Source organism: Erythrolamprus reginae, chromosome 3 (genome assembly GCF_031021105.1).
Source record: "Erythrolamprus reginae isolate rEryReg1 chromosome 3, rEryReg1.hap1, whole genome shotgun sequence".
Lineage (NCBI taxonomy): Eukaryota > Metazoa > Chordata > Lepidosauria > Squamata > Dipsadidae > Erythrolamprus > Erythrolamprus reginae.
In genome coordinates this window covers 257,172,678-257,190,673 of record NC_091952.1, presented here as the reverse complement: position 1 = coordinate 257,190,673, position 17,996 = coordinate 257,172,678, and the positions used below count along the sequence as shown (strand labels likewise).

Genomic DNA, 17,996 nt, shown 5'->3' with positions numbered 1-17,996 from the left:
TGTAGCCCGTCTTTGGACCCATTCAATTTTGTCAATATCTTTTTGTAGGTGAGGTCTCCAGAACTGAACACAGTATTATTCCAAATGTGGTCTCACCAGCGCTCTATAAAAGGGGATCACAATCTCCCTCTTCCTGCTTGTTATACCTCTAGCTATGCAACCAAGCATCCTACTTGGCAGACCAAGAATGTTAGCCAGGTGAATATCTGGTAAGCAGATTCTTTTCCCTAATTTCCTCCCCTTATACTTATACTCCGAAAAATACGATGAATACAGAAAAACCAGGCAGCCCTGGAAGGGAGCGGCACCAGGCGAAGAGGCCCGGCCAAGCTGTCAGATCCTCGGGTGCCCCCTTGCCTGCAAAAGCCCCGTCGGCCGGGCCCATTTATTAGGATGATGGAAGTCGGAGGAATCTCAGAATTGCCCTCCTTTCTTAATGAGCAGCCGAAGGGATCGGTAAGCATAATTTCAGAGGCGAGTAATATTTTATATAATCGCCGAGTGGGTTTAAATTGAAAAACCCCCAACTGAATCAATATTTACTGCATCGAAACGAAATGAATAGTAATAAGTCACTAAGCTCCCTCTGTCCTGTTTCCGTGGAGTGAAAATAAAAATAAAAAATAAAATAAAATTATAAAAATGAGCACAGGGGCGAAGAGACCACCGCGTTGGCTTTCATGGCGCTCGGGGAGTCGGTTCTCATCAAATCAAAACTTCTCCACCCCACCCAAAATAAATAGATAAATAAACAAATAAATAAACAAACTGAAAACCTCTCTAGGCAAAGCTTTTGAGGTTTAGCAGGTTGTTGTTGTTGTTGTTGTTATTATTATTATTATTATTATCATTATTATTATTATTATTATTATTATTATTATTATTATTATTATTTATTGGATTTGTATGCCTCCCCTCTCGGCAGACTCGGGGCGGCTAACAACAGTGATAAAAAACAACATGTAACAATCCAATTTAATAAAACAACTAAAATCCCTCATTATAAAAACCAAACATACACACAAACATACCATGCATAACTTGTAATGGCCTAGGGGAAGGAATATCCTAACTCCCCCATGCCTGGTGACAAAGGTGGGTCTTGAGTAATTTGTGAAAGACAAGGAGGGTGGGGGCCGTTCTAATCTCTGGGGGGAGTTGATTGGTTGTCCTTCCAAAGACCAAAGAAGGATCGGAGGCTCCTTGCAAAATCAGGAACGGAAGCTACAAAGGTGGGACGATCGAGCAACTAGCAGAGTTCCAGCACAGGTAATCTTCAACTTACGATGGGGGAAAAACCCAGAAAAATTAATTTTGGGGGGAGGGGACGACCAGGGATTTTTTTCCTCTCAATTTTTCTGATCCCCCCCCCCCCCCAAAAAAAAAGATTTAGAAACATAGAAGATTGACGGCAGAAAAAGACCTCCTGGTCCATCTTATCTTCCTTTATACTATTTCCGGTCTTTTATCTTAGGATGGATCTATGTTTATCCCAGGTGTGTTTAAATTCAGTGATTGTGGATTCACCAACCACGTCTGCTGGAAGTTTGTTCCAAGCGTCTACTACTCTTTCAGTAAAAAAATATTTTCTCACATTGCTTCTGATCTTCCCCCCCAACTAAACACAGATTGTGTCCCCTTGTTCTTGTGTTCACTTTCCTATTAAAAACACTTCCCTCCTGAACCTTATTTAACCCTTTAATATATTTAAATGTTTCAATCATGTCCCCCCTTTTCCTTCTGTCCTCCAGACTATACAGATTGAGTTCATGAAGTCTTTCCTGATACGTTTTATGCTTAAGACCTTCCACCATTCTTGTAGCCCGGCTTTGGACCCGTTCAATTTGATCCATCTCTTTTTGTAGGTGAGGTCTCCAGAACTGGACACAGTATTATTCCAAATGTGGTCTCACCAGCGCTCATGCATTGGCATCCTTCAGTCTCGAAAGACCACGGTATGATAATGCTCTGGATGATAATGATAATGATGATAATAATAATAATAATAATAATAATAATAATAATAATAATAATAATAATAATAATAATAATACCGCCGTAATATTTTTAAAAACCTCAGAGGCTCTGCTGATAAATCTTAAGTATCCCTCGTCCATCTTTCAAGGAACGCTAGAGTGCGAAATGCATTAAACAGACAAAAGCTATAAAACCGTCGCATCTTCCATCACACTATTCATTACAGCCGTTCTAATGCGCCTTATTAATGAGCGTTCACGTCCCCTGAGACACTTCCCCCACAGAGAGCTCTGCAACCTGGCTTGTTTCATCAGGCCGCGACGGGGCAGAGAAGGAACCCCGATCCATCTGGGGGGGGGGGGGGAAGCCGGCTTCTCCTCCAACCCATCTTTCATCCGGCCATCAGTGGCCTCTTTAAGATACCAGGCTGCTCCATGACGGAGGGAGCATTGGCCCTCCAGAGGTCAGCCAGCTGAGCCCCCTTGTCCTCCCCTCCTTTCATCCCCAATCGTTATGTGCTGAACAACACCTTGGAGAGCTTCATAAAGGAGAACCTTTGTCGCTGGGGGTTGAAATGAAGGGTTTTGGGGCTCTCTGGGTTTGGCAGTTGGGGCCCCAATTTAAAAAGGACATTGATAAACTAGAGCAAGTTCAGAGGAGAGTTACAATGATGGTGAGTGGTCTGCCCGACTCTCTGGTAGGAACCTCCCAAAAATTCAAAGGTACAAATTTCAGACACACACACATTTGAAAATTCAAAACAATGTTCTTTATCACAAAATTCAAAATAAACTAAGCACTCTTTTAAAAAAAAAAAAATTATTTTATTTATTGGATTTGTATGCCGTCCCTCTCCGGAGACTTGGGGCGGCTAACAACAGTAATAAAACAGTGTACAATAATAATCCAATAAATACTAAAAATGATTAAAAAACCCATTAATATAAAAAACCAAACATGCATACAGACATACCACACATGAAATTGTGAAGGCCCAGGGGGAAAAAGCATCTCAATTCCCCCATGCCTGGCGGCAGAGGTGGGTTTTAAGGAGCTTACAAAAGGCAAGGAAGGTGGGGGCAATTCTAATCTCGGGGGGGAGTTGGTTCCAGAGGGCGGGGCCGCCACAGAGAAGGCTCTTCCCCTGGGTCCTGCCAAGTGGCATTGTTTAGGTGACGGGACCCGGAGAAGACCCACTCTGTGGGACCTAACTGGTTGCTGGGATTCGTGCAGCAGAAGGCGGTCCCGGAGATATTCTGGTCCGGTGCCATGAAGGGCTTTATAGGTCATAACCAACACTTTGAATTGTGACCGGAAACTGATCGGCAACCAATGCAGACTGCGGAGTGTTGGTGTGACATGGGCATATTTGGGAAAGCCCATGATTGCTCTCGCAGCTGCATTCTGCACGATCTGAAGTTTCCGAACACTTTTCAAAGGTCGCCCCATGTTTTTTTGTATTGCAAAGAGCACTCGTCCCAAAACAACCTGGTAGTTTGTACAAGTCCCTTATCAGTTCGTAAGTACTTAGCTTGCAGCTGTGAACAAAGTCACAGCCCTTCTTCTTCCACGAAGTGAAACACACTTTGCTCTGCTTTGGTTTCAAAGTGGTGAAAAGTCAACAAACAAAGGCCGGAGTCAGCAAGACATTCATGAAACACAAGGATCAGATAATTCTCCACAACGGCCAAACCCACACGCTGCTATTTATAGCAGCAGCACTAATTACAGCAGCCCCACCCAACCACAGGTGGCCTCGTTTTCTCTTGTAATAATCCTTCAGTTGTTGCTTCCTATGCATCACTCTACGCATGCGTGGATGTGTCATTAATTCTTGTTCAGAATCCAGAGATGATACAGATGATTGATCTCCTCCTGGGCTGTCTGCCAAACTCTCCTCCTCCCTGTCACTCAGGCCTCCTTGGTCAGAGAGACTTTTGTCGGCAGATTCCACTGGGAGCAAAACAGGCCTGCAGCATGTGGATGTCACCCCCACATCCACCTGCACATTCCTTGGGTAAGGAGCTGGGCCAGAGCTAACCACAACAGTGAGTGGTTTGGAAACTGTCCTATGGGGAACGGTTAGAGGATCGAGGGATGTTTAGTCTGCAAAGGAGAAGACTGAGAGGACACTTGATAGCTGTCTACAAATATCTGAAAGCTGTCACAGAGCAGAGGGATCGGCATTGTTCTCATTAGCATGGGATGGAACTGCAAGGGAGTCGATTTAGATGAGATAGCAGAAAAAAACTTTGTAATGGTAAGGGGGGATAAACCGGTGGAACGGTTTGCCACAGGAGGTGGTGGGCTCACCTTCACTGGAGGTCCTCAAACAGAGACTGGACAATCATCTTTCTGGGATGGTTTAATGAATCCTGCATTGAGCAGGGGGTTGGACCCGATGATCCTGGAGGTCCCTTCCAACTCTATGATTCTATGAATCAGTTACCCTGCAGACATTTCATGACCCAACTAGGTAACATCATCAGTGCTGGGCCTTCCCTAATTTAGGGAATGAAATGCCTGCGAGAAAGCAAGCATGTTCAGAGAGCACCAAGTTCTTAATCAGCTTCCAAGGGGAAGAGCCTTCTCTGTGGTGGCCTCGGCCCTCTGGAATCAACCCCCCCCCCCGGAGATTAGAACTGCCCCCACCCGCCTTGCCTTTCGCAAGCTCCTAAAAACCCACCTATGTCGCCAGGCTTGGGGAAATTGATATTCTCCTTAGCTACTATGATTTATGTATGGTTTGCTTGGGTTGCGTGATTAATTTTTATGATAAGGGTTTTAATCTGTTTTTAATATTGGATTTGTATATTGTGTATTGTGTGATGAGCCGCCCTGAGTCTTTGGAGAGGGGCGGCATACAAGTCTAATAAATTATTATTATTATTATTATTATTATTATTATTATTATTATTATTATTAATTCAATACAACACAGCAAACGAGATCACTATGCTGGATTTCGTATTTCATCCCCAGTCGGGCGCTTCCCAAGCACCTAGGACTGCGTGATGTAGCGGCGAATTATGTTTGCCGATCCCAGTAAAGGGGCCTTTTGCAATTGACAGGTGGAGATTTTGTCAATTCCGATGGTTTTCAAATGTCCGCTGAGATCCTTTGGCCCTGCGCCCAGCGTGCCAAATACCACTGGGACCACTTTCACTGGCTTATGCCAGAGTCGTTGCAGCTCGATTTTTAGATCTTCATATTTCACTAATTTCTCTAGCTGCTTCTCCTCAATTCTGCTGTCTCCTGGGATTGCGATGTCGATGATCCATACTTTCTTTTTCTCCACAATCACAATGTCTGGTGTGTTATGCTTCAGAATCCGGTCAGTCTGAAGTCGGAAGTCCCACAGTAGTTTTGCTTGCTCATTTTCGACCACTTTTTCGGGCTTATGATCCCACCAGTTCTTTGCCACTGGTAAATGGTAGTTTTGGCACAAGTTCCAGTGGATCATCTGTGCCACAGCATCATGTCTATGCTTGTAGTCAGATGATGATGATGATGATGATGATGATGATGATGATGATGATGATGAAATTGTTAATTGCTGCTTTATTTATCTTTTTACACATTAGGAGCAAGTTAGAGCAATGGAAAAAACCCTGCAAAGACTCAGGGCTTGGAAAACATACTTCGCAAAGAATAACAATGCAAGAGCTCGCAAGCCAGTAAGAGCTGGGAACATTGTTAGCACCTGGTTAGGGCTGGAAAGAAACATTAGGAGCAAGTAGAGCAATAAAAATAAAACCTCTACAAAGGCAGGCACCTGAATTTTCAGCCTCTTTTAGGGAGGAAAAAGGTGGGTCTTTATCTCCAAAAATATAATGTTTTTTATATTGTTTTGCTATATGTATCATAACTTCCCCTGTACCCAAGTGATTAACAAATATTTCATACAGAAGATATTCTTTTAAAATTCAATCCCTCTTCCGTAAGATTTCAGCAGATGCATTTGTGTTAGTGAGATGTCATTTTGGATGACTAGTTTTAACACTCTTTCAGGAGAGAGAGAGAGAGAGAGAACACAACAACCTTATTTCTAAATCTTTACAAAACACATCCATATGATTAAAACAAATCAAAAGAGGGAAAGATTTGGCTCTGCCCCCGATGGAAAGACGGTTGGTGAAAACGATGGAATTCGCTGCGTTGGCAAAATTGACTTCTTTGATCAGAGAAAAAACAATATCTACTTTTATTGCTGGATGGAAAGTCCTCATAGACTATTTTGCATGAAATAGGAGGAAAAATGAACTTATGATTTATGATTTTGATTATTAGAGAGGATAGATAATAGAAAGAAGAGAGTTATGTGGTAACCGCAGAGAAAGAGGTGCATTTATAATTGTAGTTATAACTGCTTAAAAAAGATTGAAAGCTGTTATCTTTCTTTCTTTTCAATCTTCCTTTCCTTCCTTCCAACTTAAGCTCTCTCTTTCATTACTTTCTTTTTCTTACCGTAAGTTTAGATTGTGTTAAAAAATATGTTAAGATATTTAAAAGAAAAGTATGCATACAAAACTTTTGCCAGACCCATCCTAGACTACTGCTCATCTGTCTGGAATCCATACCACATCTCAGACATCAACACCCTTGAAAATGTCCAAAGATATTTCACCAGAAGAGCCCTTCACTCCTCCACTCGAAACAGAACATCCTACGAAAATAGACTAACAATCCTGGGCCTAGAAAGTCTAGAACTACGGCGCCTAAAACACGATTGGAGTATTGCCCACAAGATCATATGCTGCAACGTCCTGCGTGTTAATGACTACTTCAGGTTCAACTGCAACAACACAAGAGCACGCAACAGATTCAAACTTAATACGAACCGCTCCAAACTTGACTATAAAAAATATGATTTCAACAATTGAGTTGTCGAAGCATGGAACTCATTACCGGACTCAATTGTGTCAACCCCGAACCCCCAACATTTCTCCCTTAGACTCTCCACGATTGACCTTTCCAGGTTCCTAAGAGGCCAGTAAGGGGCGTCCATAAGTGCACTGGTGTGCCTTTCGTCCCCTGTCCAATTGTCTTTCCTTTCTCTCACCTATCATATATATTCTCTTCCTTTCATATATCCTCTCCTCTAAGTTCACTTTTACCCTCTTTTATATTATCACATGTCTATTTTCTTCCTATGTATTTGTGTATTGGACAAAAGAATAAATAAATAAAAATAAATAAAATAAAATAAAATGCATGCACAGAAATACCACAAACACACATTCTCCACATGAGCAATTTTGCAGAATTTGGGGCAGGGCCAATTTCTTAGAAGGGATGGGAAAGGTTTTCTAACTTATCCGCTAAACCCAAAAGTTTTTCTTACTTTCTCATTTCACTCATTGACTAAACTAGGAAGGAGGAAAAGAGTTGATATGGAATTTTGCCCCCCAAAATTTCAAAAGATGTTGAGATTCTAGAAGGGGGTCCCCAAACCTGACTGATGAATTCAGGGAATTGAAGTCCACAGGTCTTAAAGTTACCACGTTGGAAGATTTCTGCTCTAGAAAGAGTGCAGAGAAGCACAACAAAGAGGATTAAGGGACTGGAGGCGAAAGCATTGAAAGAACGGTTGCTGGAATTGGGTACGTCTAGTCCAGGGGTGGGCAAACGTGGCTCTTCTATGACTTATGGACTTCAACTCCCAGAATTCCTGAGCCAATCATGCTAGCTCAGGATTTCTGGGAGTTTGTTTTGTTTGTTTGTTTGTTTGTTTGTTTGTTCGTTCGTTTGTTCGTTCGTTCATTTATTAGATTTGTATGCCGCGCCTCTCCGTAGACTCGGGACTTGAGTTGAATTCCACATGTCATAGAAGAGCCAACTTTGCCTACGCCTGGACTAGTCTGATGAAAAGAAGGACCAGGGGAGACACGATAGCAGGGCTCCAATCTCTCAGGGGTTACCACAAAGAAGAGGGAGTCAGGCTATTCTCCAGAGCACCTGAGGGTAGAACAAGAAGCAATGAGTGGAAACTAAACAAGGAGAGAAGCAACTTAGAACTAAGGAGAAAAACATTAACAGTGAGAACAATTAACCAGTGGAACTGCTTGCCTTGAGAAGCTGAGGATGCTTCATCACTGGAGGTTTTCAAAGAGAGAGTGGACAACCGTTTGTCCAGAATGGTATAGGGTTCCAAACAAGTATCCAGAGATAGTTTATGAGAAGAGCCCTCCACTCCTCTACTCGCAACAGAATACCTTACGCAACCAGACTTGAAATCCTGGGCTTAGAAAGCTTAAAATTACATCGCCGACTTAAAAATAGCTCATAAAATTATCTACTACAACATCCTTCCCATCAACGACTACTTCAGCTTCAACCACAATACACGAGCACACAACTCCAAGTAAATTGCTCCAAACTCGACTGCAGGAAATACGACTTTAGCAACCAAGTAGTTGATGCATGAAACTCACTACCTGACTCTGTAGTATCATCACTGAACCCCCAAAACCTGACCCTTAGACTGTCCACTGCTGACCTCTCCCGATTCCTAAGAGGTCAATAAGGGGCGTGCATAAGCGCACCAATGTAACTTCCATCCCTGTCCTAATGTTCCCTCTTATTAGTACCCATCTCATATATATCAACAATGTTATATCTATGTATATTACAAATACATACCTGACAGAATAAATGAATAAGAGATGGCCCGCTACTGGACTGCAGCCTGGGAGGTTGGGGACCCCTGGTATAGGGTCTGCTGCCTGACTGGAGGGTTGGACTAGAAGACCTCCAAGGTCCCTTCCAACTCTGTCGGTTCTGTTAAGAAAGGACCTTCCCAATGCCCTTCCAGAATTCACCGCCTGGAAATTTGTTGTGGTTAGCTCTGGCCAGCTCCTGCCCCAAGGACTGTGGATGTGGGGGAGACATCCACATGCTGCAAGCCTGTTTTGCCCCCGGTGGAATCTGATGATGAAGGCTCCTCTGACCAAGAAGACATGAGTGACAGGGAGGAGGAGAGTGTGACAGACAGCTCAGAAGGAGATCAATTATCTCTCTCCTCCTCGGATTCAGAACAAGAGTTAATGATACAGCTACGCATGCGGAGAGCGATGCATAGGCAACAACAACTGAGAGATTATTATCAAAGAAAATGAGGCCACCTGTGGTTGGGTGGGGGCTGTGGTCATTAGTGAGGCTGCTATAAAAAGCAGCCTGTGGGTTTGGCCATTGTGGAGGATTATCTGATCGTTGTGTTTCGTGACTGCTTTACTGACTTTGACCTTTTGTGTGCTGATTTTCCCCCGCTTTGAAACTAAACCAGAGCAAAGTGTGTTTCACTTTGTGAAAGAAGAAGGACTGTGAATTGCCTCACAGCTGCAAGCTAAGTATCACAGAACTGATAAGGGACTTGTACAAATTACCAGTTTGTTTGGAGACGAGTGCTCTTGGCTATACCAAAAGAGGGCTTCGTTTATTTGCATTTTCGGTATAAAGAACATTGTTTTGAATTTTCAAACGTGTGTGTGTCTGAAATTTGTACCCGTGAATTTTTTGGGAGGATTCTACCAGAGAGCCCGACAGAACAGAAATTCAAGGAAGAGGAAAGGAAACCACACAGGAAAAGGGGACAAACATCGCCACAGGGCATCAAGGCCCACTTATAGACACAGGTCCTCCTGCTGTGGTCACTGTACTCTATACAAAACAATTGGGGTTTGCAATATACACTGCTCCAAAAAAAATAAAGGGAACACTTAGACAACAGAATATAACTCCAAGTAAATCAAACTTCAAACTGCCCACTTCGGAAGCAACACTGATTGACAATTAATTTCACATGTTGTTGTGCAAATGGAACAGTTGTGCAAATGAAATATTCAATGAGAATATTTCATTCATTCAGATCTAGGATGTGTTATTGGAGGGTTCCCTTTATTTTTTTGAGCAGTATATAAACAAGCTAAAATTGAATGCTTGTATGTGTTGAAGTACAGTGATACCTCATCTTACGAACCCCTCGTCATACAAACATTTTGAGATACGAACCTGGGGTTTAAGATTATTTTGCCTCTTCTTCCAAACTATTTTCACCTTACAAACCTCGTCCTGGAACCAATTAAGTTTGTAAGACAAGGTTTTACTGTATTTAAGAGGTAGCTTTGCAAATTGCCATAAGAGGGCGCCAGAGAGCATGATTCTCTCTCTCTCTCTCTGTTCTTTCTGCTGATTCACTGTAACTGATGTAGTAAGCTCTGTGTGTTCAATGATAGTTTAATTATTTGTAAGATGTAATGTATGTCTGATATGTAAGACAAAGACAGGCTTGTAATTATTATTGTCTCTGAGTCTTTGGAGAAGGGTGGCATACAAATCTAATAAATAACAATATTGTATTTATTGACTGATTTGAATGCGAATGACCGAACTTGACTGTGCTATTTCTATAAGTAAATACTATTTTATACACTTTAATGTATCCATTTTTGTATAAATGAATAATTACTCCTATCTCCTGGATATCTGCTGGAATCCCATGTTTTCCTCTGTGCCTGTCCTTGATCATTCAAGGCTTGTTTTGCGCACTCCTTAGCAGACGCCTGACCTGGAAAGAACCCCGGGGCCAGGGACAGGAAGCAACCCAACCAAGCAGGAGGAGATGCCCCCTCCCCCTTTCCAGGGCATCCAAAAAAAGGCAGCCCCCTTCGCTGCTGCCTCCAAGGAGCGCTCGGCAGCAGAAAAACTGCCCGACGGAGGCATCTCCGGGTGATGCATGGCTGCTCAGGGATTCTGTCCTCTCAGCACTTGCTGGTAGGATGGGACCCCCCCCCCCACCTCCCCTTCCCCTTCTCCAGCTGTGCTGCTCATAAATTCCAGCAAGGTTTAATTACACACACGCACACCCCACTTTCCCTCGACTCACATGGAGCCCCTCTCGACAGCAAAGCCTCAGCAAGCCATCAGGTGCTGGCCAAAACTGGTTTCTTGGGATGGGGGAGGAGGTGGAGGAGGAAAAGGAGGAAGAGGAGGAGGGGGGCTTCTGGGATTCCCTGGTCTTTTGAGACGTTCCCATGTTACTTGCATATGCAGCAGAAAGAAAAAGAAAGAAAAAACCCACCTGGGACATTATTTTTGCCAAGAGCAGCGTTGGCAATAGCATTTAGGCTCATATCCGGCTTCACAGTGTAGCCGCCAGTGACCCCAGGTTGACTCCTTCCCAGGTGGGTCAGATGAGGACCCAGATTGTTGGGGGCAAGAGGCTGAGTCTGTCCACCGCTTAGGGAGGGCTGGGGAAACACTGTGAAGCAGTATAAAAGTCTGAATCTTATTGCTAAATGCTATTGCTATTCAACCGGAGGTCTAAGGTGGCATTGTCCTACATGCGAGTAGTTTTCTTGTCTTTGAAGGAGAAAGGGGAGGGGGGGATTAAATGATCAGAGTAACTATCTTAATAGAGGTAGCCATTGGACGGTTAAGTGCTTGCCAACATCAGGAAAGGAGGGGGGGGAGGGAGGGAGGGAGGAAGGAAAGAGAGGGAGGGAGGGAGGGAGGGAGGGAGGGAGGAGCCCAAAGCCCAGTTCAATTTTGCCTGAGACGGAATCCACCCTTCATCATTCTTATTTGTTGATTTTAAATACAAAAACCGGCTGGGTGATTTTGGACCAGGAGACTGGGAGTTCTAGCCCCACCTTAGCCTTGAAAGTTGGCTGGGTGATTTTGGGCTCTCTCTCTCTCTCTGCCAACCCACCTCACAGGGTTGTTGTTGTAGGGAAGAGAGGAGGAGGAGGAGGAAAAAGTATTAGATGTGTTTTCTATCTTGAGTCGTTCATAAAAATAATAAAGGCAGGAAATCCGCAAGGACATATAAGTAGCAGGAAACTGTTCTGCAAATGAAGGCTGTCCAGACTGACCACTCTGGGCTCCCATATATTTTCCTGCCTAAAAGCTGGGAGTTATGGAAACTGGTGTCCCAGTATCCAGAGGGCATAAGGTTGAAGCTAACCTGCCCTTAACTTTTTCCTTCCTTCCTTCCTCTTTCCCTCATTCCTTCCTTCCTTCCTTCCTTCCTTCTTACCATTCCCAATAAAAGCCCCCCATTTCCCCTTTGCAGATAAAATCATAACCGATTTTCTAGAGGAAAATGGGGGGGAAAGAAGGACTTCTATTGGCAAAACTCACAAATTTTACGTCGCTTCTGCTGAAGATCAACCCGAATATTAAAAAAACCCGAATATAAAAGCAAGAGAAACAGGAAATTTAAAAAAAAAAAATCCCCAAAGGAATCTAAAGGAAGAGGAGGAGAGAAGAAAGCCGGATCAATAAATCTTAACCTCATTGGAGCTCTTATTAAGTAAATTAATTTAAGTTAATTTAACTCGATCACGACTCCCGATCACGGTGATTTAGCGATGGGGGGAAAATTGCATTAGGAAAGGCCACGCAGATGAGATAGGGGGGGGGGGGGGAGGAAATTAGATCCACTTAGCCATGTGAATTAATAGGGAAATAGCAGGTGTAAATTTCGCCTTTATCGAGAGGGGGGAAATTATCTTCATAAATTTGCAGAAATGGCCCCCAGGTCGCTCATCAATCTATTGAAAACAAAAATATTACAAAAGTGCGGCAAAATTAATTCAAAATATATATCTCCCCGTCTGCCGCCTTCCAGAAAAAAGTTTGTGGTGGATCAACCGCAATCTACGGAGAGGGGCGGCATACAAATTTAATTAATTAATTAAATAAATAAATAAATAAATCTCACCAGATGGGGAGAAAAGGGTCAAGGAGGAAGGGGCCTCCAGGGCTGGAGAAGGAGAGCGGGTCTTGCAGATGCCTTCATCTTTTGGTCTCTCTCTGGTTGTCAGCGAACCAAATAGCATCTGAGAAATAAATCACTTCCACACCTGTGCTTCTCGCAGGGTACGGTTTATTGACAGCCATGTCTGGATTCGACTGGGATCATTCCAACTCCAAGTCCCTTAGATCAGTGTTTCCCAACCTTGGCCACTTGAAGATATCTGGACTTTATTTTATTTATTTTTATTTATTTATTTTGTCCAATACACAATGAGGGTTTTAGTGGGTATATATCTATATACACATAATAAAATACATGATGAAGGTTATAGAGGAGATACTCATAGTAAAATATATCTAAGAAAGAATAGAAAAGAAGGTATAGTAATAGAACATATCAATGAAAGAATAGAAGAAGAGATATAGGAATAGAAGAAAGGTATAGGAGATATAGGAGAGCAATAGGACAGGGGATGGAAGGCACTCTAGGGCACTTGTACTCGCTGGCTGGGGAATTCTGGGAGTTGAAGTCCAAATATCTTCAAGTTGCCAAGGTTGGGAAAGAGTGCCTTAGATTACATCCGAGTCAAAACCCCATCTCACATCCCCACACCTACAAATGCAGTCATGAGGACTAGTCCTATGCAGGATTCCTGATTCCTTCCTGTGTTCGTTACTATGGCATCTGCAGAAATGAACGTGTGGTGGCATATGTCTCTCTCACACACACACACATTCCAACCCGTTCCTCTATCACTACCCAAACTGTGTCAGGCCAACCTTTGACTTCACATAATGACTTTGAGCCTAACAGGAATGGATGGATGGTTGGATGGATGAATAAACAGGGCCTAGAAAGCCTAGAACTACGGCGCCTAAAACACGATTTGAGTATTGCCCACAAGATCATATGCTGCAACGTCCTACCGGTCAATGACGACTTCAGCTTCAACCACAACAACACAAGAGCACGCAACAGATTCAAACTTAATACAAACCGCTCCAAACTTGACTGTAAAAAATATGATTTCAACAATTGAGTTGTCGAAGCGTGGAACTCATTACCGGACTCAATTGTGTCAACCCCTAACCCCCAACATTTCTCCCTTAGACTCTCCACAATTGACCTCTCCAGGTTCCTAAGAGGCCAGTAAGGGGTGTACATAAGTGCACTGGTGTGCCTTTCATCCCCTGTCCAATTGTCTTTCCTTTATCTCATATATCCTATATACAGTATTCTCTTTCTTCTATATATCCTCTCCTCTAAGTTCACTTTTACCCTTATATATATTACCACATGTCTATTTTTGTTCCTAAGTATTTGTGTATTGGAGAAATGAATGAATGAATGAATGAATGAATGAATGAATATGTCCAAGTGCCACCTCTATGGTGGTTGAGGCAGGCAGGATTACCTTGAGTAACATTTGTTGGGGGTCAGGGGAAAGGGAGGGTCTTGCCTTCTGTTTCTGCTCCAGATCCCCCATGGACAATTGGGGGGGCCACTGTGGGACACAGAATGCTGGACTCGATGGGCTTTGGCCCGATTCAGCAGGGCTCTTCTTAGGTTCTTAGGTTCTTAAGCCTCGCAGACTCAACACCATTCATAAATTAAAGCATGGCTACGCTGCGTTTTTAAAAACGGGGTAGCAGCTCCACTTTGGAGGGAGTTTGCTACTTTAAGGAAAGGGATGGTCCATTGTTTTGAAGAAGGGAAGAGTAAATGGATAATAAGCCTTCCATCTTAAACGCCTGAAATAACAACTGTTTCGACACCAGAGTCAAAACGCTTCTAAATTGCTGGTGACAGAAGTTCCCAGAGAAAAGCATCTGGTTCTTAATTTTTAAACTGTTTTCAAACAGGAACAAATACTGAATGTTCAGCCCTTTTTTTAACACCCCCCACCCAAAAAAGGGAATATCAGCGTTTTCTTTTTAATTTCACCCAGTAATTGACGATGTTTATTCCGATTTTTTTTTAAAAAAAAAAATCATTTTCACTCTTTTTAAGCCAGCCTTTTTTGTAGAACTTTATAATATATTCAGACACTTTAAATTAATTACCGGCAAATGGGTATTGATCATCCATTGTGGGTTTATTTGTGTGTGTGTGCGTATTGTGTGTGTGTGTGTTTCTAAGGAACTAAGAGTTGAAAATATCCTTCCTGGAACTTCCAGGCTTATGAGGAAGCGGAGACCACAACCAGGGTTAGCCACAAGCTGATGATAAGCGAGAGAAGACTTGGGAAGGTTTGTGAAAGAGGCCATGGCTCCAGTTGAAAATGGGGGGCCCAGGTAGATAAAAACACAGGTAGTGTGTTTCAAGTTACGACTGTCGTGGAGCCCTGCCGTCCCAGTCGTAACACCTGACGGTCATGAATCCAACCTGATCTCACACTGCTAACCAGAGCATACAAAACTTTCACAAGACCAATCCTTGAATAAAGCTCATCTGTCTGGAACCCACACCACATTTTGGAAATAAATAAATGAGAAAGCCTCCAGAGATACCTTAGGAGAAGAGCCCTCCACTCCTCCACTCGCGACGGAATCCCCTGCGCAGCTAGACTTACAATCCTAAATTTATAAAGCTTAGAACTACATTGTCTTGAACACGACCTAAGCATAGCCCATAAAATCATCTGCTACAACGTCCTTCCTGTCAACGACTACTTCAGCTTCAACCACCACAACACACGGGCACACAACAGATACAAACTTAAAGTAAACCGCTCCAGACTCAACTGCAGGAAATACGACTTTAGCAATCAAGTAGTTGATGCATGGAACTCACTACCAGACTCTGTAGTGAGGACACTTAACCCCCAAAACTTTACCCTTAGACTATCCACTGTTGACCTCTCCCAATTCTTAAGAGGTCAGTGAGGGGCATGCATAAGTGCACCAGTGTGCTTCCGTCCCCTGTCCCAATGCTTCCTTCTTATGACTACCCATCTCATGTATATAAACAGTGTTATATCTTTGTATACACCATTACATACTTGACAAAACAAACAAACAAATAAATAAAATAATGCCACCTTCTTGGAATTGCTGAAAAGACTGGGTTCTTACACACCCATTTGCACCACTCATGACCATGACCCATTTGCACCACTCATGATGCTTGCCACAAGATCACTTTTTGCAAACCTCACCTGGACGATGAAAGTCTCCTGCCTTCCAACCATGAGCTGGGCTGGCAACGGAGGCTGCAGGGCTCACAGGAGGACCCCGCCGACTTCTTCACCAGCCCTGTAGCGAGTATTGACCACTCGGTGGGCCACTGGGCTGGTGGCCAGGACGAAGCTCGGACCTGCAGAAGAAAAAGACATGTCGGTTTGAAAAGTCGGATTGGAACAAGAAAGGAGACCATCGTGGTTTGTTTATTCAACCACCTGGCTGCTCTTTGGGGAACCATAGATCCTAGTTTGGGGAATCCTAGGAGTTGAAGTTTACACAATTTAACAATGGGGAACAGCACTAGCACTTAAGACTTATATACTGCTTCACAGGGCTTTTCCAGCCCCCTCTAAGCGGTTTACAGAGATTAAGCATATTGCCCCAACAATCTGGGTCCTCATTTGACCCACCTCAGAAGGATGGAAGGCTCAGTGAACCTTGAGAACTACCCAGAAAGCCCCTTTTGTGGCCTTCACCCCTTACCTAAAGGGCCAAAGAGCTCTTTAATTTCTCAAATATTTCATTTGCTTCTACATCTGTGCAAAGCTCCAAATATTCCATTGTTTTGGTTTCTTTATAAAGCCTAACATTACATCTGACCCAAAAAGTAATGCACCAACCCAACTAGGTATCATCATCAGTGCTGGAAGGTGTAAACCCATCTTGCTTCTATAAGGGAGGGGGGGAGGTAGGAAGGGAGGAGGGAAGAAAGGAAGGATTGGAGGGAGGGAGGGAGGAAGGAAGGAAGGAAGGGAAAGGAGGGAGGGAGGGAGGGAGGGAGGGAGGCAGGATTGGAGGGAGGGAGGAAAGGAGACAAAGAGAAAGAGAAAGCAAAAATGCGAGAAAAAACAAGAAATAATGAAAGAGAGAAAGAGAGACAGGAAAAGAGAGTGAGAGACAGAGAAAGAATCAGAGAGGAATCAGGGAGGATTGGAGGGAGGGAGGGAAAAGAGGGAGGGAGGATTGGAGGGAGGGAGGGAAAGGAGGGAGGGAGGGAGGAAGGAAAAAAGGAAGGAAAAAAGGAAGGAAGGTCTTAAGTATAAAACGTATCAGGAAAGACTTAATGAACTCCATCTGTAGAGTCTGGAGGACAGAAGGAAAGGGGGGACATGATCGAAACATTTAAATATATTAAAGGGTTAAATAAGGTCCAGGAGGGAAGTGTTTTTAATAGGAAAGTGAAGACACAATCTGAGGTTAGTTGGGGGAAAGATCAAAAGCAACATGAGAAAAATATTATTTTACTGAAAGAGTAGTAGATCCCTGGAACAAACTTCCAGCAGACGTGGTAGATAAATCCACAGTAACTGAATTTAAACGTGCCTGGGATAAACATATATCCATCCTAAGATAAAATACAGAAAATAGTATAAGGGCAGACTAGATGGACCATGGGGTCTTTTTCTGCCGTCAGACTTCTATGTTTCTATGTTTCTAAGGAAGGAAGGAAAAAACGAAGGAAAAAGGAAGGAAGGAAAAAAGGAAGGAAGGAAGGAAAAAAGGAAGGAAGGAAGGAAAAAAGGAAGTTAGGAAGGAAGGAAGGAAGGAAGGAAGGAAGGAAGGAAGGAAGGAAGGAAGGAAGGAAGGAAGGAAGGAAGGAAGGAAGGAAGGAAGGGATGTCACTGATGATATCACCTAGTCGGGTCACGAGACATCTGCAAGAAAACCACCTAGCTCAAAGGGCATCAAGAACCTCACAGTCCTCCTCCTCCTCTTCCTCCCTCCAAACCCTCCTCCCTTCTAGTGCTGATATTTGAATAGTAACCTTTCCCAGAGGCTGGCAGAAGGAATTCAGGGAAAAAAGCCCCACTTTCCCCCTTTGCAATCGTTTCAAGTCAGGGGGAGTCGTCTTTCAAACCAGCCCTTAAGTCTCAGCACGGCAGGTCAGCATTAATTATCTGGGCAGTTATAGCTGTCCGTTATAAAGTCGGGCAATTAGATGCCTCCTTAAAGCAGAAAGGAAGAGAATCCAACAATTTAGCCGTTAATTGCAAGGAACCTACAGAGCGGGGGGGGGGGGTGTTTTTATCACGTTGCCAACTATTCTGAACTATTCCAACGTCGCCCTCCGGCAAAGC

At 43.4% G+C, this 17,996-nt stretch overlaps 1 protein-coding gene across 1 annotated transcript in view; it reads right to left on the bottom strand.

Moving 5' to 3' along the window:
• Window positions 1-17,996, bottom strand: part of LOC139165263 (zinc finger CCCH domain-containing protein 3-like) — a 205,966-nt gene that overhangs the window by 99,231 nt on the left and 88,739 nt on the right. The window contains 3 exon segments of the mRNA XM_070748399.1: window positions 15,894-15,915; window positions 15,918-15,981; window positions 15,984-16,051. Coding sequence (XP_070604500.1) covers window positions 15,894-15,915; window positions 15,918-15,981; window positions 15,984-16,051 — 154 coding nt within the window.